The following is a 24,008-nucleotide window of genomic DNA, read 5'->3' as shown; positions in this document are numbered from 1 at the left end:
CTTTATGGCTGTCTCCGAGTTGCTGACAATGAGGCAGTGATTCTGTATCATTACCTACAGTAGTGCTGATGTGATAGCAATTACTCCCCTCAATAGGCAAATGTATCCCAACCTGTCTTTGTACTACAACCAACACTGTATAAAATGCATCAGGCAGTTAGTTTGATGGATCTTCAATCTGCATGGAGTAGTGATATGTTTCTTTGATGAAACAGAGCTAAGCTGTATTAGCTTGTTAAGTGTGGCATAGCTGAGGCTCAGCTGGTTAATGTTTTATGGGCAGTGCAATTGAGTTTGAAATAGCCTACAAGATATTATTATTCCTAGCACTGGCGGGTTCATACAATGGGCAACAAATGCTACATGGTAGGTTGGTTTTTTTTATTCTTCATGTTTTAGACACATTAAGATTTACCCTCACATATTGGGTCCCCCTGATCCTGAAATTCTTCTAGCCTTTGTCAGAAGTACCAAAACTATCTAATACTGCATCAAAAACAGCCATTTGGAATGGACAGATTTTAATTTTTTATGAACTCACCAGGCCAATCAGTAATGAGTTCTAGTCATTTAAATAATAATTAGTTTTGAACTCATCCTGTGTTGAGATATACACATCCACTTCCATCTCTGCTAATGATAGCCGAACACCCTCGTATCACATCCAGTGAAACCAAACATCCTGCTAGGCAGATAACCTTATTGGGTGAAAATATACAGCGCTTTGATCCAAGGCCCACTGAAGTCAATTATAAGAATTCCATTAACAAGCATTGGATCGGGCCCCACATGCACATAGGTGATAAGTCCAGTAGTTTAATTGAAAAAATCATCTTCAGTGATTTCAGGAGGCAGTTGATTTAGCATCAGAAAGACCTACATTCTGTTCCTACCTCTGCCAGTACTTTGCTATGTGACTTTGGACAAGTAGCATGATCTGTCTATGCCTCAGTTTCCCATTCCTTATAAAATAGGTTAATGATACTTATCTATTCTTTTCAAGTGCTCTGAGATCTGTTCATGAAAAACACTGTATAATTGATAATGTTATACTATTAAATTATACTCAAAAGAATGAGATGGTCGACCCCTTCTCCATCAGTGTTTTAAATCAGTACCACATCCAAAGCCAAGAGAGGAACATTGGGGTTTTTACTAAGTAGAGTATTCCCTTTGGCATCATTACCTGATTTATTTTTAAAGAAGGATTTTTTTAAATATCAGGTGTGACATTATGAGCTGTGTGCATGTGGACCTTTTCTTATGTGACAGATAAACCTCTCTTACTTTTTGCACAGCATCCATTGAAACCTTCCAATAACACAATGTAGATAGTATTGCTAACTGGAAGTTAGTACAATTTCCATGTGTTTGAAATGAAATGCCCTCCCACAAGGCATTGTGCGTTGGGCTGTGTTGCTTTTTTTCAGATAAAATATAACATTAGCATATCGAAAAAGAGGCATTGCCATCCTGGATCCAACCCAAGGTACATCTAATCTAAAATTCTATGTCTGACGGTGACTGATACCAGAAACACCATAGGATGGTGCAAGAATAAGAAACACTGCAGTAGGCAGATATGGGATAACCTGCTCCCATTTAAGGTCTCTTCCTAATCCCTAATAGTTAGGAGTGATTTAAACTCTGACACTTGAGACTTTAGATTTTCCAAAATTGTTATTAGAATCTACTATTATATCTCTGGATTTTCTTTTTATCCATATAAGTTTCTATTCCTTTTAAAAATCCTGCTTAATTGACATCTTTCCTGTAGCAATGAGTTCTACAGTCTCACTACATATTATGTAAAAAGGTATTTCCTTTTATCAGTTTTGAATTTTCCATCTTTCCATATCATTGATTGCCCCTTGTTCTTATGATATGAGCTGGGGAGAACAGAAGTTTCTGATCTATCGTCTCTGTACTTCTTCATTATTTTATAGACTTGTGTCATGTCCCGCATATTGATTTTACTTTTTGCCTTCCTGGTTCCCTTTTTGTTCAGTAGTATGCATGTCTAATTTTTTTTTTTAAGTAACATCCATGCCACCTCTAAGGATTTTACTTCTTTTATTTTTGACTTCAGGGCCTCTTTGACTAGCCTCCTTATTTTATTAAAATCCCCTTTTCTAAAATCTAGTGTCACTGTCAGTTTTCGTACCTGATCTGCCCACTAGGAGGTTGAACCTAATTACTGTATATTGTGGTCACTATTAGTTAGCGCTGTCTTCATTCCTATTGTAACCTGCACTAGATGAATTCAAGCTAGCTCAGGTAGGCTAGCCCATGCACAGCTTTTGCTGTGTAGACATTCCCTTAGTGGCTCAGCTACTGTTACCTGAACACTGGTTTCTTAACATAGTGGTGTGTGATGGCATTTGCCATGTTGCTTCCATCAGGAACAATTACACTGTAGTTGCTCATCTCAGAATACACAATGTTAGTACTAACATTGTTACCAGTTTCAGACTAAAAGAGTCTTCCAAATATTCTACTTCCAGAGACATGGGCAAAATCCTCAGCTGCTGTAAATCAATGTATCTTCAATTATTTCGATGGAGTTACACTAAATTACAACAGCTGAATATGTTGTTCATATTGCCTGCTTTCCATCCATAAGGCCTACGGGGTGAATCTGTCTATCTAAGGTAGTTATAGGCCACCATCACTGTAGTATCTGAGTACCTCACAGTCTTTGAGTTATCCTCATAACACCCCTGTGAGATAGGCCCATACTGTTATCCCCATTTTACAGATGGGGAACTGAGGCACAGAAAGACTAATTGACTTGCCCAAAGTTGCATGGGAAGCCTATGGCAGAGCTGGGACTAGAATGCAGTTGTTTCAAATCCCAATCTAGAGCCCTAACCATTGGACTGTCCTTCCTCTCTCACTGCTGTATGGCAATGAAATACCAGACTCAGAAGCAGGCAATTTTAGCAAAGTGTTTAGTGCTAAGGGGGATATGATTTTATTCAGAAGGCAACTACTGAAGACTAAAAGTCTTCCAATCTGTGATAAAGAGCTAACTTATAGAAAGAGAGACTCAAACTCAGTGCTATAAAATATGTCCGTACCAGCTGCTGAAAGTCAGCTCTTTATAATGAGTCAGATGAGCTGCTTCGCCATGTGCTAGTCTCAGAAGTTGAAAACAATCCATTTGCAGTGTGTGTGGTATTGCAGGGTTCAGATTTGACATTACTTGCATTGCTGTGCATGTTCACACTGTACATGTACTCTGAATGGTACTTGTACAGAAGTGGCAGCACCATGAGTCCTAAGGTCTCTATAACTTCTTGGATTCAAATAATGAATATTCTAAGTCTAGTAGCTGGCCCTCTTAAAATGGTTTGTTTAAGAGGCACGTCCCTCAGAATACAGTGTTCTACTGATAGCATAAATGCACACTCACACAACATCTCTTTCTGTTACTCTATGTAATATAAATGTTACACTGTCTATTTTCTGGTAAAAATGAAATATTCTCTACATTCCACTTGAAGCCTTTAGACCAGGTCACATTGAAAGAGGGGATGCCTTTTACAGCTGTGTGTGCTATTGATAATGGTTTACACGTATAAAACACATTTCATCCCAGAAGTTCCCCCAAATGCTTTACAAATGATGGGCCAAATTCTGCAAAGCAGAGTTGAGTAGAGGCCCTGTCATGGGGAAAAGTGACGATGCTTTATGATCCGACACTCTGAACTGCTTCTCTGAGCTCAGCTGCACATGACCAAGAGGGATGTGGCTAGGTGTGCAGATAAGGAGTCAAATCCCCATGGCTAAGAGGTGACATGCCACATTAATAAGGACTGGATCAGGCATCTGGAGAACCTGTTGAACAGCAGGTACCAGATCTCCCTGCAAATGATGTGTGGTTTTTGTGGTAAACATAACTATTTCTTCATAAGTAAAGATTCATTTGTTGACCAAAGCTTTTTTTCCAAGGGCTTTTTCAAGCAGTGTAGCCTAAATCTGAGACACTCTTCACATAAATCAGTTTAACGTTGATTTCTTGAGATTTCTAAGAAACCCGAGGGAACATAAAATATGTTCTGTACAATTTAAATGGAAAGATAATGTCTCGTGGGTTTTTGCTGTGACTAGCATGTTACCCAATTATATGAGTAATTTCCCCAAAAAAACTTCATAGTAGAGATACCATACACTTAAAAAATGTGACATAGTTCTTCAGGCTATTATCTCGGCTTGAGGCTATTGTTAATGTTTTCAAACTGATAGTTTCCCATCTCACTAAAATCTAAAACTTTTTGAGTCAGTGATTCACAGGGACAATTAGAAAATAACATTGTGCAGATCTATTTTGTCTAAACACTCTCCCTACAATAAGGTGACATTTAGATGCTTCAGGCGCCTCGTTTTAAAAACGTTGTTCCTTTCTTAAATCTATTTGGGCTATTTTGTGAGTTTAATTTGCCATGGAATTACTCTCTGGAAATGTTTTGAAAATCAAATAATGATCTTTCCCCAGATTCTTAATGTGTTTGAAAGAAAATCAGACTGTGGAGTGATATGATATACTAAGGCCTTTTGTAAATGTCTGCTTCTTGATTTGGAATTTTGTGAATCATTTTATTTTAGGGCCGGATGATGACTGATGATTGTATTTTTTTTTTTTAATTTTTTTTTAGGTACTGTTTTTGTAATAAAAATATTTTTTTGTCCTTGGAATACTCAGTTCATTACCACATTTTTTTAAAGTGTCTTTTACTAAGTTTCCTTGCTGTAGTCCAATCTCGTTAGGTGAAAGAGTTGTATTTTATGTGGCCAATCTTACAATATGCTGAGCACCCTCAACTTCTAATGGCTCCATAGCGAGCTGAGGGTACTAGGAAAGGCTCAGTCCTTCGCAGGGTCAGATCTTTGACACTAATGGTAATCGTCCTTTATGAAGTAGGATCAGTACAGTGATATAACGATCCATCCTTGTTTCGTTCACAGAATAAATCTACTCTTTCCTTTTCATTCCTATTATGGAGGAAAAGGGCCACCTATGATGAAGCAGGTTAAAGTTTAATAGGCTCCTCGGTCAGTGGATCTAGGCACAATTTTCAGTCATATATTATTTCAAGATATTATATCCTGACTATAGTTACCTAACCAGCAGTGGGTTTTGACAGAGACCAGCACAGCGCAGAGGGCTTGATCCAGACTGGAGCCTATACTCAGGGTTGGACTTGCCACGAGGCACATATGTGCTTTCTGTTCAATCCAGCCCAGCAATATGCTCCAGTGGGCTAGCTCCCCACTGGGCTGCCAGCTCCAGATGGGGGTGGGGAGCACAAATGCAAGCATTGGCCCCTGGGTGCCGGAGACCTATGATACACCACTACACTGACCTCCCTTACAGCGGTGCTCTGGGGGTTAATTCATTAATAGTAATGTTATTTTAAAAATTTAGATATAAAAAGGCTGTAACTGATCATTTCACTTCTCCAAGTCAGGAAGAAGCATATGTTTTAATGTGTTTCGGCCTTATTCCATGCATAAGGGTCATGCTGCTCCAGGAGGCAGTTGTGGATAACTCTGCCTCCTAGTTCAGAGACACTAAACTAAAATTATCCCTAGTATAATAGTCACTTTGCACGTGTAGTTATACCAAGGGTGCATATGTACTGATTAATAATTAGGTACTAATTAACATAGCATAAACTCGTCCTCTCACTGGGATGGTATTCCTCCCTCCATTAGCCGATCCAATCTACTCAAACATTCTGTCATGTGGAAAACATTCCACACAAAATATCTCCCACTCTAAGGCCACTGTCCTTTACAGTCTTATGCACATGCTATATTTGAAGCCAATGGGACTGTTCATATGCTTGAAGTTAAGTATGTGGATAAGATGTTTACAGGATCAGGGCATTAATAATCAGAATATTACAAGGTTTCCACCATTCTTGAATCTGATACTATTTTTATTAATGAGGTTCAGTTAAAGCTCTGGCTTCTTTACAATGAAGCAAAAACCAACTAAAGATTAATAGTATTTTTATTGATGTGGTTTGATTCAGCTGTCCTTCCAAGTAAATCAGAAGTACTCTATTGTCCCAGGCCTGCCTGAGAGTCACGTTTACTAGGTCAGAACAGATACAGAGTTCTGGAATAGATCATTTTACTGTCAAATGCAATAAACTGTTAATAGAGCAATCTGTGTAAATGTTCCTTTGTGGTGTCCGATCAACAGGACACGACATGTCTTGACACTGTGTGATCAGTCAATCCTCCCACAGAAAACCCCCCAGAGGGATTTGGGGGTGGAGAATCTCAATGAGGCTCCGCTCATGAAGCTTTCCCCAAATAGTGCAAAGAATACATCATACAAACTCTGTTCCAAAATGCCAGCCCATTAAAATATAGTGACACACACTGAAATATGTAAAATTAGCAGTGGGAGAGGAATTCTATAGCGGCAGAGACATTAAATCAGACAGATGGTAGATTCCCAGATGAACCCAGAGCTGATAGACAGAAGATTGTGCCCTGAACTGTCCCCTGCACCTGAGGCCAACTCCAACATGGTTTAGAGTGTCCCAGCTGTAACATCCCACAAGAAGCTGGCCACAAGTGTAATGAGCACTGGAGTGTAATGAGCTCCACCCTGAGCTTCATCATGATGCAACACCCCCAACCCCCCACTTTGGGAAAATCTCCAGCTAGGGAGATCCAGCTGTTTTCTGATCCCTTTGTCCAAAGGGGCCGTATTGTAGCTCTAGAGATGGCTCATGGAGTTGATTAGGCAGAGGAATATAGGAAGGCTCTCACTCCGGAAGTGGTCAGGTCTGTGAAGGGATAGAGAGTAGGCTGGTCCATGCAAAGTGAATGAAGGTACCAAAGAGAGGAGTATAGTCCTGTGATGAGAGCAGATGCATGGAGGGCTTTTAAAGCAAACCTTTATCTAGTTCTCTCTCACAGAAGTGAGGGGTATTTTAAGGGCTTCAGAATTTAGCCGTAGGACCGCAGCAGCTAACTGGATACTTAAATGAATGAGGAGTCAATAGAAGGGTTGGAAAATCTGGTGATGCGTCTGTACTTCTTTTTTTATACATGAGATTGGCAATTAGGTCTCAATACAAAATTTGGCATGATTTAAGATAAGCTTGGGAGCATGATTTAAATTGTTCTTAAAGAGACAGTGAATGAATCAACCTTTTAAAGAATCACTACAAGACGGTTGGCATGCCTTGACACTTCCCTCTGGAAGTTCCATTTGGAATCACATTGAATAATTGCCTTCTTACTGAGTGCTTTTGTTTAGTGCCATGTTTTCAGTGTTGATACCTCCATTAAGAGTAGCAAGGGAATCTCATTCTTCAACACAGGGGATGTCTCTGTGGCGGGGAGGAGCGGTGTGGCATGAAGTCCCCCACTTTGTATTTTCAGCCAACGGCACTGTAGTCCATTGGCCAAACTGGACTATCACTACGCAAAAGGATAAATGGACACAAATCAGACATAAAAAATAATAACATCCATAAGCCAGTCGGAGAACACTTCAGTCTCCCAGGGCATTCTGTCGCTGACCTGAAAGTTGCTGTACTTCTCCAAAAAAACTTCAAAAACAGACTTGAAAGAGAAACTGCTGAGTTAGAAATGATCTGCAAACTTGACATATTCAAACTGGATTTAAACAGGGATTTGGAATGGCTATCTCATTACAAGAAGTAATTTGCTCTGATCACCCATTCTTACCTCCTACTCAATGGTTGTCATTAAGCCTCAAGTACTTGGCTTTTATCCACCTACCCCATTGTTATCTATGCCCTTGGATATGCATATGTTACCTCCTATATATGTTTCCTATTTGCTATATCATTTCTACCAACTGCATCTGAGGAAGTGAGCTGAAGCTCATGAAAGCTTATGCCTACTGAAATTAAATTTGTTAGTCTTTAAAGTGCTACAGAATTCTCGTTATTTTTGCTGTATTACTTTTTGGTTTCTGAACATATTGGGCCATAATATCAAAATAACTCAATTAATTACACAGACTCACACCACCTGAAGCTCTGACCCTTTATCATCAATTAAGTCTTCTTCAGCTTGATCAGCAAATTTTCAGCAAGCTTGTTATGAATCCTCCATCTCCACAAGGGTTTGTTGTGATTCCAAAGGGTGTAAGAATAAGCTTTTGCAAATATCTTTCACAGGAGGCCAAAACACTGAACTTTGGTCAATAGCTGTCCTGGCAAAAGAAGATGAATTGTGAATGTCTAGGGACTTCTGTATTCTCTTTTATTACGTGTAATTTAGCTGGTCACCATTTGATTATGCATCATGTGAAGAACAAGCTCCATATATAATTTTCTGTTGCATTATTGTTGCATTCCACTTGTATAATTTCTCTGAGCAGCACAATTCTGCTCTGTTTCTTGATTTGATAATTTTTACTCTAGTTATAAAGTGACAGCCATTTTGTAAGCGACAGCCTGTATTTTGGCATCTGGATACCTGGAGGGCATAAACAGGCCTACTAGAAAGGTCATTTGCCTTCCTTTTAAAGTCCATATAACTTTAATTTTGACTTTTTGATAGAGTTTGTTCAACTATTTTAAAGACTTCTCACAGGTGATCATCAAGATAACGTGAGTTTCATGCACATAGTTTTGCCTTGAATGAGTTTTTTTTGTGCTATGAAGTGTCTAAAGAGTTGGATATACTGTATTTATCTTCATGGTATATCCGTGATACCAGTGAACTCATTTGTCTATAGTCTTTCTTTATAGGAATGGCATATTGCCTTTTATTTAAAACATAAGGTAGGTGCCAGATCTCTCCAGTTATGTTCTTAGCACTGCCTCGCTGGACCAGGTTCTCTGCCCTGCTCCACTCCTTTTGCACTGCCCTTAACTCCTATGCTGAGGATTTACCCAGCATGGAGGAGTCGCTAGCAAGTGTAGAGCTGGCAAAGTCAGCTCTCCTGGGCCTCCCACTCCACAACCCCAGTGTATAGGTGTGTGAATGTGTCGGCCACCTCCTGAGTGGCCCCTCATGGCCTTAGGTTGCTCTGTAGGCAGCCTGCCTGAGTTTCACCCTTCCGGTGCTTCTTAAAGAAACTCTACACAGGCTTTTTTGTCCAATAATGCCCACACTCCCAAAATCTAATTTATTGAGATAAGATACAATACAAAACTCACTGCGAGGACTTCTCTTCTCCCCCTGAGTCTGTTCTCCACAGCTTTTCCCTGGCTGGACAGACCATTCTCAGCCCTCTCTGGCTGGCATCCTTTTCTACTCCCATGGAATTTGTTCTACCTGGCCCTCAAACTTCTTCAGACCTCTACCTCTGGCTTCCAGGACCAAACCCTTTCCCCAGTCAAGGGTCTCCTCCAAAAGCTGCTGCCTCCCCTCAATGCACCTCTTCTGCAGCCTCTGCTACACCTTCCTCTAGTGGTTCCTCCCTGAACATCTCCTCTCCCCCCCCTCCCCCCACTGACCCCAGCTTCCTGCTGCTCTTATAGTGGAATCACCTGTTCCCTGCTCAGGTGTACTTACTTAGTAACAAGGGTTGGCTGATCCCAGGTCTCTAGGCCTTAAAAGGGGGCTTGTTCAGTCAGGCAAAGGTGAGGAGCTGGTGGTGGTTCTTCAGCTGCTACTCTCTTCCAGCCCTCCTGTTTTGGTTGATTGGCCAAAGAGAGGAGCAAAGTCAAGTAACCAAAGAAAGGAGCTGAGCAGCTACTTTACAGCATGGGATTTTCCTGCTTGAGAGAAGTACAAATATAGGCATGGTTTTAAAAGTGCCTAATTCCCCAACTACAGATTGGATTTAAAGTCCAGCCACGTCTACTCAGATATTATGTTGATGGGAGTCATATAAGTCATATGTTCATATGAGTCATATCCAGATATACAGATAGCAAACTATCTTTCTCATATACATGTATAATATCACAGGTCCCCTGAAATGAAGTTAACAGTGCTGGTGGAAACATTATGATGTGCACATTTAAAATCTGCCTATACTAGCAAACGTGCAAAGATCCCGTGAAAATGATGCAAAGCATGAACAGATCCACTGTTTAACGTTTAATGCAGGGAATGTGCCTGCCAAATGAAACACTTCTATATATCAGTGGTTCCCAAACTTTTTGAGTGAAAGCCTCACTAGTTTAACACTAAGTAAAACATGCACCCCCTCCTCACTTGCCATAAACACATATAACGCCTATAAACACATATAATGATAATAACACAAAATACCACAAATAATAATAATAAATTACTCTTACCTGAGTAAGAAGCTAAGCCTTCCCTGGGGCAGCCACCACTGCAGGCGTCATGTGGCCGAATCCTTCAGCCTTTGGGGGCTCAAGCCCATTAAGATTCATGTTTAAATCTAAGGCCTGGTCTGCACACAGATTTTGTACCAATATAACTATACTGCCTAGGGGTGTGAGTTTTTAACCAAATTATTATTCTAGTACAGCCGCTAGTGTGGACACAGTTATACTGGTAGACAGGTGCCTGATCATTCCTCTTCCCATACAGGAATAAGCTATACCAGTAAAAACCCTTTTCTACTACTATAACTGTGAGGCAGGCCCTGGCGGGTTGGCTGGGGCTGCTCCTCTCTGGCTGGGCGCCCGGCTGGTGTGGGGCTGTCGGGGCTGCTCCTCTGCTCTGGCCGGAGTGGAGCTTGCTGGGGGCTGCACCCGGCACAGAGCTTGGGGAGCTAAATCACTTCAATATTACTGAAGCCTCATGGACCCCCTGTAGACTTTGGGTCTCCCCCCTCCCCAGGGGGTACCGCACCCTAAGTTGGGGACCATTGCTATATATGATCATTGCATCCCAACATCATGCATGCGAGAGTTTTGCAGTTTTGCCAGAATGAGTGGTGGTTACTGCTTTGTATGAAAAGGATAAATAATCTATTAAAACCAAAAAAAAAAAGTTGACCTTGGACTTTAATCTAATGTTGTCAAATCCTTCTTCACAGATTCCTGTTATGGGAGGAGCCTTCATGGACTCACCCAATGAGGACTTTGGTACAGAATATTCCTTGTTTAATTCATCGGCCAATGTCCATGCAGCTGCTTCAATTCAGAACCAGCCAGAAGAGACATCCCGTTCCTCAAATGATGCCATATTGTTATGGATTGCGATCATAGCAACCATTGGAAACATTGTGGTTGTGGGAGTGGTGTATGCCTTCACCTTCTAAGGAGACTGGAATACTGCAGGAGTGGATGGTTATGAGCGTGTTTGTTCTGTGATTTGTGTATATATACATGTATAGCTATATAAATATATATAGGTAGACACATTTCGTTCATTAAGTGCTGCCACAGTACTGGAAATGACGTGTAAGTTATTGAACTTGAACTTCAGTAGCAAAGTTGGGTGCATTTGCAAATTGTGTGGAGGTGAAAGCTTTAATCAAGAACAGCCAGTACATGTCATCTATAAATTTGATGTGAAAGGCCAGTGTTGATATTCTAAATACAAAATGAAAGTGAGATTTATATAGAAAGTGCTTATTTCCTATTGCTTAGATTTTCTAGTAGCATTTCTGTTTTTGTTTGTTCCTTTTGCTGAGTTTTTAATCTGCTTTGGGATGGGTATTTCTATCACAACATTATATGAAAAACGTTCTGTATCTTATTCTGTCTGAAAATCTAGTTGTCTAGGTGTCCAGATGCATTTGATGGTGGACATCGGCTCAGTTGTAATTAGAAGGTTTTCAGGATTCTTGTGTGTAGAACTAAAATGCACACAATTAGTCAGCTATGTTTAAAGTGTAGATATTATTAATCTTAAAACAATGGCATGCAGGTGGATGCATGACTGGTTTGACTAAGACTCCCCTTCTAAAGTCAATGAGTAAAGATGATAATCTGAGATGTAATACTGAATCTGCTTGATATTTCCAGAAGGAAGCCAAGCATATTGCATAGGTATCACAGTCTGTACTCCAGAGGATGAAATACTGGCAAGTAAGTTTTAAATGGGAGTGGAAAAAGCTCCAAATTCCATCATACTGTTGACAACCAGAAATTATCACGATTATAGTTCATTGAATTGACCCCTTCTAGAAAATAAAGACTTTGGCTCTTTCTGATTCATTAGGCTGAAATCCAAATTTCCCACAATAACCATGTGGTCAAATAAGCATTATTTATGAATGAAAGACATTACTTAATTAACATGCAGTAATTTTGTAGCCTAATTATTGTCAATGATTCATCCTTAGGAATACTCTAATCACAAGGATTACCAAATAGTCCTGCTGTGCACATACATAACCTCCCATGGTGAATTGGGTACATAAGTTATTTACTGTGATGGGAGATACGGAGCATTGAAGGCAGTAACTTAAAGGGAATTGCTGATAGAGCTGGACAAATGTTTACATTTAGTCACTAATATGTTTCTATGGGCTGTTAACAAGGGGGACAATGTAAAATCAATTGTGGTAGCAATTTATACCGATATTTGTATTCAATGTTCTATTAATGGGTAACGTCTTTGTTGTATTAATCTTGTGAGCAATGATTTTTAAGGGCTGTATCTATCCAAAACAATCTGTAGCCTTCCTTGCCAAAGGAAGGATATATATATATTTATATATCTTCAGCCAAAGCTCATCTGAGCTGTAAAAGTCTGCCCCATTTCTCCTTCTCTTTTACAGAAGGTGACAGATGTGAGCATAGAGAAATGGCAGTAGATAAATACTTTACACAAAACTTCTGTGTACTGGCCAGTTCTCCATCTATTCTTGTCCCATGCAGATATTATGCTAATTCCAGAAGGCCCTCTCTGCAGTCATGGAGACTATTTTTGATACTTCTCTGGCACTCAGCTCAAGGCTAGAGTAAGAGCTGGCAAATGTATGGAGAAGTTTTGCTTATATTTTTCTCTCTAAACCAGTTTTCCTGCAGGGTTGGTGGGTAGTCACACAATCCCAGGCAATATGTCCTAAAATGAGCATTTCAATTTTTGCATTTATTTACTGTTAGTCTGAGTGTTGGCCTGTAAAGCTGCCTGGTTCTTTGGCAACTGGCTCACTGTCAGTCAGCCACAGAGATCCTTGCTCCATGAAATCATAGGAGAGGATTCACAAAGCCGTTGTGTAGGAGTCCTACAGTACTCCGTGTGGCTACCACTTGTGCAGTGCCATTCTAGAGGTTCAGTGACGTGGAACCTGACTCCTGATTAGGCTTTATGGATGATCGGTCACAGAATGTCTGTGACATGCATCTGTGAAGCTGGTATTTTAGATCATCGGAACCCCCTCCCCCCATGCACATATGTTTGCTCCATGGAACAGCCTGGTGAAGGAGATTTTGACCTCCCCACCCAACTAACAACAGCTGTCAAGTGATGCAAAGCCCATCTAATCATGCTTTGGGCAAGGGAAAAGATTTGGTCCTCAGTGTGTATGTTTTTCCTTGGCTTTCCATTTTAACACACTAATGTATGGTAGAACAATTTAACTTTATGCCTCAGCTGTTTCAGGTGTGTCACTAGCCTCATAATTGCATCAATTAGTTATTAATAGGATTTTTCAGTACCTCAATAAGGCTCTGCTACATCTTCAGGAAAACTATTTTGCATGGCTGAAAGCAAAGCCTTTTCAGCTTGATTAAAATCAGTGAGACAATATTATATTTACCCAATGGGAATCTTTTGCTGCTCAATGAATTTGCTAGTAGACTGCTTTGCTTAAACTTTTTAGGATTTTAATTTAAATGCAATTAGCAAAGTTTGTCTTTATCTCCCCGAGTATTGGACCAAATTGAAAGGATACACTCAGCCAGGAAAAAAAATACTTGAGAATGAGTTGTTTTAAAATTAGAGACACTGCCATGTTGTGCCCTAATTTCATATTAAGTCAAGAGGAATTGCAGGAAAGATTAAAAAGAACCAGTTCTCCCCCTGTCATCTTCATATATATTTTTCATCATCAGAGATTGACTTGCCAGTAGGGGCCTGATATAACTTAATGCAACTGGTTTAACAGGGTGACATGTAAAACAGGGTATCTATGGAAAATATTTGCTTCTGCCACCATCTCACACTTGAAAAGACTGTAAGTGTGCAGTTAGCATTGTGATTTCAAGAATTTCCACAAAATAAAAGCAGGTGCCTTGGGAACTTTACGATAAAAAATAGCCCTCTCCAGGGATATAAATGTACTGTCGGATGAAAAGTCTGGGCAGTTGTCAAGCATATTAGGGATGGGCTTGCACTGAGGCTGAATTCCCTCAAACAATGCAGATATTTAGACTCAGACCCAGATTTATCTGTCTTCATATTTATAACAGGATCTCAATATGGTATCTGAACATAAGATCCAGATACGGATTGGAACTTCAGAACTTGGCCTTCTCTCTGTATTGGGCCAGACCAGAACATGGAATTAAATACCTCCACATATTGGGGAATTTCAGATTTGGATCCAATTCTACATCCTAGCATTGCCAAATAGACCCAATTCCCAATCCTGACTGGTGAAAGCAGCAGTACTGGGAGAATGAGTAGAGCCACAGCAGGTGTTTCTTCTGCATCAGGAACTCTGCTGACCAGGACAGGATTCACATTATGGGAGAAGGAGAAGTACCTTTGACTGCACTTTAATGCTCTTCTTAAGCAAGTGTACCCTATGTCCTGACGTGCTGCCAGCTAGCGCTAACTGCTGACTACACCATAGCTGTTAGCCACCTGTGGGCTGTGTAGCCACCTCTTCCAACAGACCTCACTCTCTTTGAGATGTGGTATGAGCTACGCATTTCAACCAGGAATTTCTGCCTGTGCATGTATGTGTGATGGGGAGTTGTGCTATCTGGCTGTTTGTCAGTGGAGGAAGAGCTCCCCTGCACTTCTCCCAGAGCAGGGCTCAGCTCAAAGATTAGTTCAGGTTGGTATTAAAATAGAGGTACGTAACACAAGCAAATGAGATATTCAGTGACATGCAGAAAGTGTTCACAGTTGTATTAGGCCCCTGTAGTGGAGAAGGTGGAACACCTTATAAATCTAGCATAAGATCCCTAGCTGTATAAATGCCATACCTCACAAATGCAAGTAGTAACAATATCTGTCCCGTTCAAGGTTGTTAATGTACCTCAAGCTGATGTGCTGAGAGGAGCAAAGAGATGGATTGGGCGATCTTCCATAACTTCTATGATCATGTATCTCATTATTTTAAGAATGATTTTACTCTGAGCAGCCACTATCCCAGTTGAGCAGCCCTGTTGGCATCTTAGACAAAGGATTGAATGGGTGTGGAAACAACTGGTTCCTCCATGTCAGGAAAGAGGCACATTAGTAGGCAAAGGTGAGCAGGGAAGCTGACGCAGCCACCCCTGCTGTCCATGTTCTGTTTAGCCTCCTTGGCAATTAATCCAGTATGTGCCCCAGCATGAACATTCCTTTAAGACAAAATGAGAGAGGTGGAGAACATGCCTGTTTTCCAGCAATCCATCATTCTCTTTGTTGACAAACTGACAACACGTAAAATGGAGGGAAGAGATGACTCGTGTTGCAAGCAATATCTATTGCCATTTAACAGGACTCAATCCTGCAAGCTGCTGTACACGCCGGTCAGGCGCTGAGCCCCAATGAGAGTTGGGGGCCTCAGCATCTTGCAGGAGTGCTCAGCACTATGCAAGAATGAGATGAGAGAGGATACAAGCTAGACAAACATTCCCTTCAGATACGACCGTATTGAACCAACTGGAAACTTTTCTACTGTGGATGAGTCCAATCCAACTTACAGTCGCAGTCTTTGTTCAGTGAGCCATTATATATTTTCTCTATTATTAAAAGCCTCCCCTGCTTAATATCCTACAGTTATTCAAGTTCTTAATAACCTCTTTGCACTTTACTGCAGGGAGCTGAAAACTATTAATTTAATAGTTAATCTGCTTTTCACACCATATCCCCGCAAGTATAATTTCACTGAGTTTCCTTGTGGTTAATCACATGAGTAGATCTGGACAATGACATTTTGTTTTAAAAAATATGATTTGGCCAAAATCAAAACCCCAGGTAGAAACACTTCTGAGTTTTTGGGGTTTCGAGATATGGAACTGAATTTCATCTAACTAATGCTAAGGAAGATAAAGGGTTTCAGCTAATGGAATAAAGTGCCATGCAGAAATCAGTACTCTGTTAAATAGCAACCTGTTCCTCTTCTCCCAATTCACTTTGGTCTCTGTTCACACATGAGCTGGATCTCCCAGGAGGACATAGTGTACAGCAGCGGCTTCCTCATTCTGTTGTTGGGACTCCACAGGGAAGCATTTGTATTTATCTGGCACTAGCAACCATGGCCAGGGATCAAGATTCAGCTAGGTGTATTTTGATTAGCCACCACAGGAAAAACATAGGAGGGTTTATGCTGTGCATAGGTGGTGAGGCGTTTTCCCTCCTTAGCCCCCGCCTTGGGCACATCCTACACGTGTTGGAGCATCATGGGCCCTGCTTTAAACCATGCCTTCTTCTATGGCCCCCTAGTGGGCATTGCTGGAGCACGCTGAGATCCTCATGCCCACTTCTCTCATCTCTCCCTGCCTCTGACACAGCCCCTGAACCACAGGCTGTGTGGTGAGGTGGTGTAGGAGGCAGCCACACTGACTCTATGTTGACTGTGGACTCCAGCACATGTTGGGAAAAGCCAGCAGCTAGTCTCTGCTCCCTTTGCAATGCCAGAAAGGCACAAAGGGGGGGGAGTGAAGCTGAGAATCTACCCGTCCCTATCAAGAATGATCTGTGCCTTTCCAGAAGGAAGTGGGTGGCACTTTTATCTGGTCCCAGCCTATTCTACAGTATTTAGACTGATTCAGTATGGCTTGGCCTGTGACAACAGGTAGGTTATTTTGGGTGTCAGTTATCCTGGTCAACTTCGTGATGTGCTGCGTATGCCTGTCATCTCTGCATTGGCTAAAAGAAGCCAACACAAACCTGGCAGGCTTACACAATGGATCAGTGATTTGACTAACACAATTGACCTCTGTCAAAACTAGCCCACAAGCTATGGTATTAGAGGCCTATCTGTGCTACATTAGAGCTGCTCGCTGCTGAATATTCAGTGGAATGGAAGAAAATACTTACTTCTGGTTTTCAGGCCCCTTTAAACTGATTCTTTTTCCTCTTTTGTTCATTCTTTTTGTCCTGATCCTGCTCTTGCAGCCCCCATTGTGGGAACTATCATGATACTTAGCCAGGAAATTATAAAATCTGCATGTAACAGAAAAGCATTTAAGCACACTAGACCACCTTAGATGTTGCAGCGTCCAACCACAAAGACGGGTTCCCCTTGAGGTCCATAGACAAGTTCAGGATCTTGTTGTCAAGGCAACTACCCTGCTAACATGAGCATAAACACTGTTCTCTTCTCATCTGGAAGGCTTAGCAGGGTCCGAAAATGCCAACAGGCCTCCATTCTGTCCTGTACTTCCTATCCAAGGTGGCATGTGGCAGGCAGGCTAAGGGGTGGAGTTCTTCAGGTACAGAAAAGACTAAAGAGGCCTCCAATTTTGGTGAAATATATGAGGAAAGATTTATTCTGCGAAGCCCTATGTCAGATATATAGGTATATAAACAACAATAGCAAATTATATAACTGGCAGCTCTCTTATCTATAAATAGCTAACTAGGAAGCATTATTTGCCTACTGCTAACACCACCACCCAGCTCTTCGATAGAACTTTACCTTGCGAGCTCTCCAAGTGCTTTACAAGGGAGGCCAGAATCATTTTGCTCATTTCACAGCTGTGAGAAATAAGTCCCTGAGAAGTGAAGCAATTGGCCCAGCATCACCCAGCAGGCCAGTGGAAGAGCCAGAAATCAAACCCAGGTCTCAAATTCCCAGTCTAGTGCACAGTCCCTAGGCCACGGTGCCTCCCTTGAGCATTTTACTTCAAATGCACCTTCTAAAGATACCTCTAAAGTATCTGGCTATAACAAACCCAAACATAACATGACACAATCCCTTTATTTTGATCTCTTCCCCCTTTGCACTTAAAATCAACCTTAGGGGCATGTGAGTTAATTCCCAGTGAGCCCAGCCAGTTGATTGGGAGCCAAAAATGGCCTTCATTCCTTCTCTTTCAATTTTGCAGACCTTCCAAATACTGCTAGAGAAAGTCCAGGGAAGCAAGGGCATCTTCCCTTCTCATAGGCAAGTGTTAGTTATCAAGGACTACACAATATTTCCCCAAACCAGAGAATAAATTGGGGGCCATTGAGACATGGCACCACTATGTTGGGATTCCCTCTGAGACCTCTTTCCAGTCAGCTTCCCAAGAACTCAGTTCAACTCCAGACTTTGTCACTAAGGTGTCTTTATTTAGCATACAGCAACACTATGCTGAGTTGATGAGACTTAAACGCAGGAGGTGGATGCAGGGTACATCACTCATCCAATATTACACAGATATCCTGTCCCTTTATATACCGTCACATCTCTCATTGCATTTACTATACATTGCATCACACATGTTTGGATTGGCTTGGTTACTGTGTAGGAACCAATCGCTGTACAGCATGCTCTGTTCATGCCTTGTCCCCCGCACTCAGCCATCTTTACATTCCTGACTTATCTTGTCCGTTGTTATCTTATTCATAGTACATGCTTCCTTAGGTGTTTCCCCCTGTTACCTCAGATGGCTCAGACATTCTGTCTTAGCTAACTGACCCATTTACTTATCATAGTTACCACAAATATTCCATCTTCAGTCTGCTGATCAATTTACCGCCCTAATCCTGTTTTCTGAGAAATGAGACCTCCTGCATATTTAATCACTTGTGTCAAGCCAGGTTTACATTCCTGCACCTTCCCATTTACAGCATCTGTGCTCATCAATATTTGTGCAACTTAAACATGCCTGCTACCCGAGGCGATAGACGCCTTAACTCAGCCTTTATCAGCAAGCTGGCACCCACAGCTGCAAGCTCCTACCTAGCCAGCTTTTAGTAACCAGCCTGTTTTTAATCTCAAAACCCAATCCTCATGTAATGCAATAGGTGGAACTAGGAGACGATGATGACGAATAGAAAATGGGATCAGGGGAGGAGAAAGGAAGATTGATGGTGTAGCACTAAGAGCCACGTCCCAAAAAGTGGAAAATTATGCATACCCACATTGTTTGTTTGTTTCTGGTAGCACTCACAATGCGCGAGGCATTGTACATACACAAAAGAAGACAGCCACTGACTCAAAGAGCTTCCCATCAAGCAATTCAATTTAAAGGGTTCTGAGGATAAAATTCTTTATGAAGTAAGTGTCCTTACTTGCGTGAAATCCTAGCTCGGTTGATATCAATGGCAAAACTCCCATTGGCTTCAGTGGGGCCAGAATTTTACCCAATGTGAAATCATATTCCTCAGTGTATCTGTGGTCTGAGCAAAGGTGTTTGGAGATCACATTTCAGGGTATTTGTGGCCCATCTTATCTCTAGTAAGTATCACAACTCTAGCAGCCAGGACTAAATGTTTTTGGATGCTGAATACTGACCAATATAGTAGTGTTGAATACTGGCCAGTATGGTACTGCATTTAAATATTCTAAAAAGCACTGAAAATGCAAATTTTCCAAGCTTATACAGTAATTTGCTACAATTTACAGCAATATTTAGTTGACTCGGGGAGAACACTTTCTGTTAAAGTTTGGGGTAATATTTGTGTATCCAGAAAACTGATCCAATCTTGCTCCTATGGAGCAGGAGAATCCAGAGCACCAGGAATATAGAGACTTTCTTCCAAAGTCTAATACATTTTGTCATCCTGACTTTTTTTTTTCCCCATGTATCTGGAAAAGTGATATTTTTGTAAAAGTTATGGGAAAGTGACTATATAGACTGCTCATGCTTTATTGTGTTTCATTGGGCTACAATTAGTGTTGGTAGTGCAAATAGATCAGACAGACTCTATGGATCCCTTTTCCATAACAGATAAAGATGCAGTACTGGTACTACACCAGTGTATGGCACTACGATAAAAGCATCATCATGGATTTAAACTGCACCATGCCTTCAAATCTAATCAGTCAATCAGTCATGTCAGTTTCTTTGGGTGACTTTTCAATACACACACTTTTTGTGCTGGAGTGAAATCAGACATTTCTTTGTATGTCATCATTTGGTATGTGGACCTGTCCCTAAATATTTCCCTACAGTTCCATTTTACAGTGTGCTTAACTCTGCCTCTTCCAAAAATAATGATGGACTAGTTTTGATACAGATATGAATCTCTATGAACTCTTTTCCTCTTGGCTGTTCTTCATTTTGCATGGGGATAGGATTGAGCCCAGGGGGGCAGGATTGAGTCCAGAAAAGGCTAACATATCATTCAGTTAAAGAAAAATAACCTGAATTGAAATACTTCTGGAATCCTATTATTATAATTTATTAACCAGGCACTCATTGCGCTAGAAGTGCTCCAAGCATAGAACAAAAAGATGATCCCTGCCCCCAAGAGCTCCTAAGCCACAGATGTTTAAAACCCACAGATCTCTTTCACTCTCATGTGTGCACTGAAGCAGGTGTATGAACATTCCTAAATGCCACCCACCCGCCACAACACATGGGGCAGCAAGGGAGGGACACCTGGTAGCTCCTCCCCCACTTTGGAGTCTCTGGTACCCTTTGGGAGAGTAGGGCACTAACAGCCATATCCCCCCATTGCAGGAATTTAACCTGGAACCTGGGCCATGTGGAGCCTCTCTTGATTCCGTTCCAGCGGATGATATTCCTAAATCAAAGCCCAGGGACATGGAAACTTACCAGGAACTTTTCTGACAACTGAAAAAAAATTAATAGCGAGGCGGTGGAAAAAAAAAACAGTGAAAAGACAACTTCAAACACAGCCTGATCCTGCTACCACTGGAATCAATGAAAGCAGACTGTTAAACTACATTACTCACATTTAGTAGTCCCTTTGACGTCAATGGGATTACTCATCTGAGTAAAGTTAAACTGTTGGCAGGATCAAGGCCTAAAATTCATACCGGGTTATTAGGCTCCTCCTTTCACAAGAATGCCCACAGCTCCAGTGCTGCAAGCTGTTCCATGCAGACAGAACCTGGCCCCCTTGTGGATCCCCCATTGGCCTGACTCAGGTTCCTTTGTGATACAGGTATTGTTCAGGACAGCTTGCAGGATTGGGGCCTTAAATCTTTTTTTATTTCTCTAAAATCGTTGTTATTTAAAAAGAAATCAGATCAATGTATTTTTAAGGGAATGGGTAACAGAAAATCTAAGAATTTTGATAGACAGGGCAGAGGGGTGTATAATGTAGAAAATTTGTAAATTGCCTTCTCCTTTCACTAAGCTGCTTGATTGAGAAGCATCTGAACTTAATTGAGTGAACTTGCTTCAGTTCTGAAGTTTTCAAGCCCTGAACTGAGTGCAAAATCTCAGTAGAGCTTTTAGGTGACATAAATAGGTCAAACAGCTAGCTTTGTTACCTAACTTGCAATGCTTTTTTTTTTTTTTTTTCCAATTTTTAGTAGCTTTTCATTTTATATATCACTTGCAGAATTTTTGCAAAAATTCAAACAGTAATTCCATTGAAGTCATCTACACCCAAAAGCTCGTTGATTTTGGAAGCTGAAGCCTACTTTTATTTAAGGCACAGGCTTTCACAAGAGTCCTTTGGTATTTGATGCCATTTTTATTAAGTATTTTTGACAATATAACTCTCATGTTCTTTCTTTGCTACTTCTTTCTTTGCACTACTTGGTTTGCTTTAAAGGGGCTTCACTGTACTGTTTTATATTGTATGGGTCGGTTTACAGAAACTTTATTCTTGTAATGAATTGTTCTTGAAATGTGGATTTATCTGTACAGATAAAAAATTTGAAAATAGTTCTGTGTTTAACTGGGTTTTTCATAATTAATTGTAATCTTTACTGGTTTAGTAAACAGAAAAATGTTCTTTTAAGCTTCTGCTATGTTCCTTTCCTACTTAACTGGCTTTACTATGTATGTACTTATTACTTGTTTGCTCTTTTTACTATGATGAGAGTAACAAAATTTGTTAATGTAAGATTAAATTTGTGTTTTTTCTTGATAAAGTTCTTGAAATTAACCACACTAGGATGATCTTTATTTCATTCTTTCGGTTTACTTGAAAGGCTTGGGATTATAATTCAAACTGAGTATATCAGTATAGTAATAATCACCTATAATGTACAGATCTTCACGATTTGTTAGTCTCTGAGAATTTATTAAAAATAAACTAAAAACATAATTTAAAATAAAGGCACAACTCATTTGGTACACACAATACCAAGAACAAAAGATGTAGATCCATACAGAAAACAGGTATGCACACTTATATTCCCACTGTATGACTCAGCTAAATGATCACTCCCTCCAGCTGTCTGGGAAGTTAGTTAGTTTAGGCCTTATCCCACAACTCCATGTTCACTATAATAGGAATCCTGCTTGCAACCCCAAAAAACCCATTCTGCAGTATACTCCTCCAGTTATGCTGCTACCATTTCTCAAAGTCTTTTGCCTCACTATGGATATTGCCGTTCTGAGAACTATGTAATCTGGTAATGCACTCTTGGGTCTCTCATCTCCAGAGTGAGATAAAGGGCTTTGAGCTATGTCAGTAGCATAGTTAAAGAAGCATGTCCTGCTCTTAGTGCTACAGAATGGGGCAGGAGTAGCTCTCTGACTTCCAGATGATATTGATGGGGGAGCAGACATACTGGCCTCTAAAAGTATGTCTACACTGCAGATAGACACACATGGCTGGCCTGTGCCAGCTGATTTGCGCTCTCGAGTCTGAAGATGAAGCCAAACATCTATGCCGCAGTTAAGCAGCGCCGCAACCTGAGCCCTGTGAGCTCAAGTCAGCTGGCATGGGCCAGCCGCAGGTTTTTAACTGCAGTGTAGACATTCTCTGAAGAAGCAAGATGAAGTGGAAAGAGGCCCAACCATCTTCTCTGAAGGGGAATTACTGACAAGGCAGGTAGAAGAGGGCACGGTCCTCCGAAAGATGTCCAATAGGAAGTCCAAGCCTGTTGAGAGGAGGGCAGACAGGAATGCTATGAAACTCACCTTTCATGGTTTCAAATAAATATTTATCTTAATGTTGGGGGAGTTGGGTGAATCTGAAACCCAAAGCTCACAAATCTGCATGGATGGTAAATTTGGCTAAAACTAATAAAAACCCAGATCTGCTGATATTTATTGAGCACAATGAGTATGAATCTCAAACTCTGGAATGAATTATGTCATTCAGTGGACTAGAGTCACTATATTTCAGCCTGTAATGCCTAATCATAGTTCCTTCAGCTGTTGTCACTGTGGAAATCTGGTTGCATATTCAAATTTTTACAAATGTGTGGAAAATTTGAAATAAAAAACCAAACAAAGAGATATATCGTGTGAAGAATAATTATAAGTAGCAATGAGAATTCTCATCAATAGTCAAGGAGGAAAACAGCAATCCGTTTACAGTGAATGCTCTGTCAATTCTGACTAGCATGCACCAGTCTAGTTGGGTACTGTCAGTATTATAAATATTCTTGAGCTCCAGTTTCTGCTTAATCTGAAATGAGGACAGTATCCCTTAAATTAGCATTTTCTGTGGAGAGACTCACAAGGAAAATCAATCTTTGGGGTCGAGAAAGACTTGCCTTTAAAGCTCTGATAGTCAGCCATTTCCCTGCCACTCTTAGGATTTTTGAATCTCCTAGAATAAAAACATGTTGCAGGTTTCTTTGTCCTTATGAGTTGATCTTACTGCAGAAGCAGCAATGTGTGTTCCCTTTCCTAGGCCAGATTGAGATCATGCATTCTGTTTTGAATTGGTATTTTAAGCAAGTCTGCAGTGTTTGTGAAAGACAGCAGGCTGGCAGTACTGGAAGATGAACTCATCTACTTACACTATACAAAGCAGGTACCATGGCAGCTGTTTCATCAACATGACTTGGCCTTGACCCAAAGTGATTATGTCTGCAGGAGGCAAATTAATTCAGTTGTCCTGCTCATTCAGTCCTTGGCCTCTTTGCTGAGCCTGCC

The 24,008-nt window shown here is 40.8% G+C and overlaps 1 protein-coding gene across 1 annotated transcript in view; it reads left to right on the top strand.

Annotated features, from left to right (window-relative positions):
• CUNH14orf132 (chromosome unknown C14orf132 homolog) overlaps positions 1-22,059 on the top strand; it is a 64,945-nt gene extending 42,886 nt beyond the window's left edge. Inside the window, exon 2 of the mRNA XM_067555106.1 lies at positions 10,967-22,059. Within this exon, the coding sequence (XP_067411207.1) occupies positions 10,967-11,191 (225 nt within the window). The 3' untranslated portion in view covers positions 11,192-22,059. The remainder of the gene's footprint in view (positions 1-10,966) is intronic.
• Positions 22,060-24,008: the final 1,949 nt, after the last annotated feature.

The sequence above is a fragment of the Emydura macquarii genome, unplaced genomic scaffold (genome assembly GCF_026122565.2).
Source record: "Emydura macquarii macquarii isolate MOO-44397 ecotype Brisbane River unplaced genomic scaffold, CSIRO-AGI_Emac_v2 contig_1551, whole genome shotgun sequence".
Taxonomy (NCBI): Eukaryota; Metazoa; Chordata; order Testudines; family Chelidae; genus Emydura; species Emydura macquarii.
Note: the sequence above shows the minus strand (reverse complement) of the source record. Positions and strands in the feature narration are given on the sequence as shown.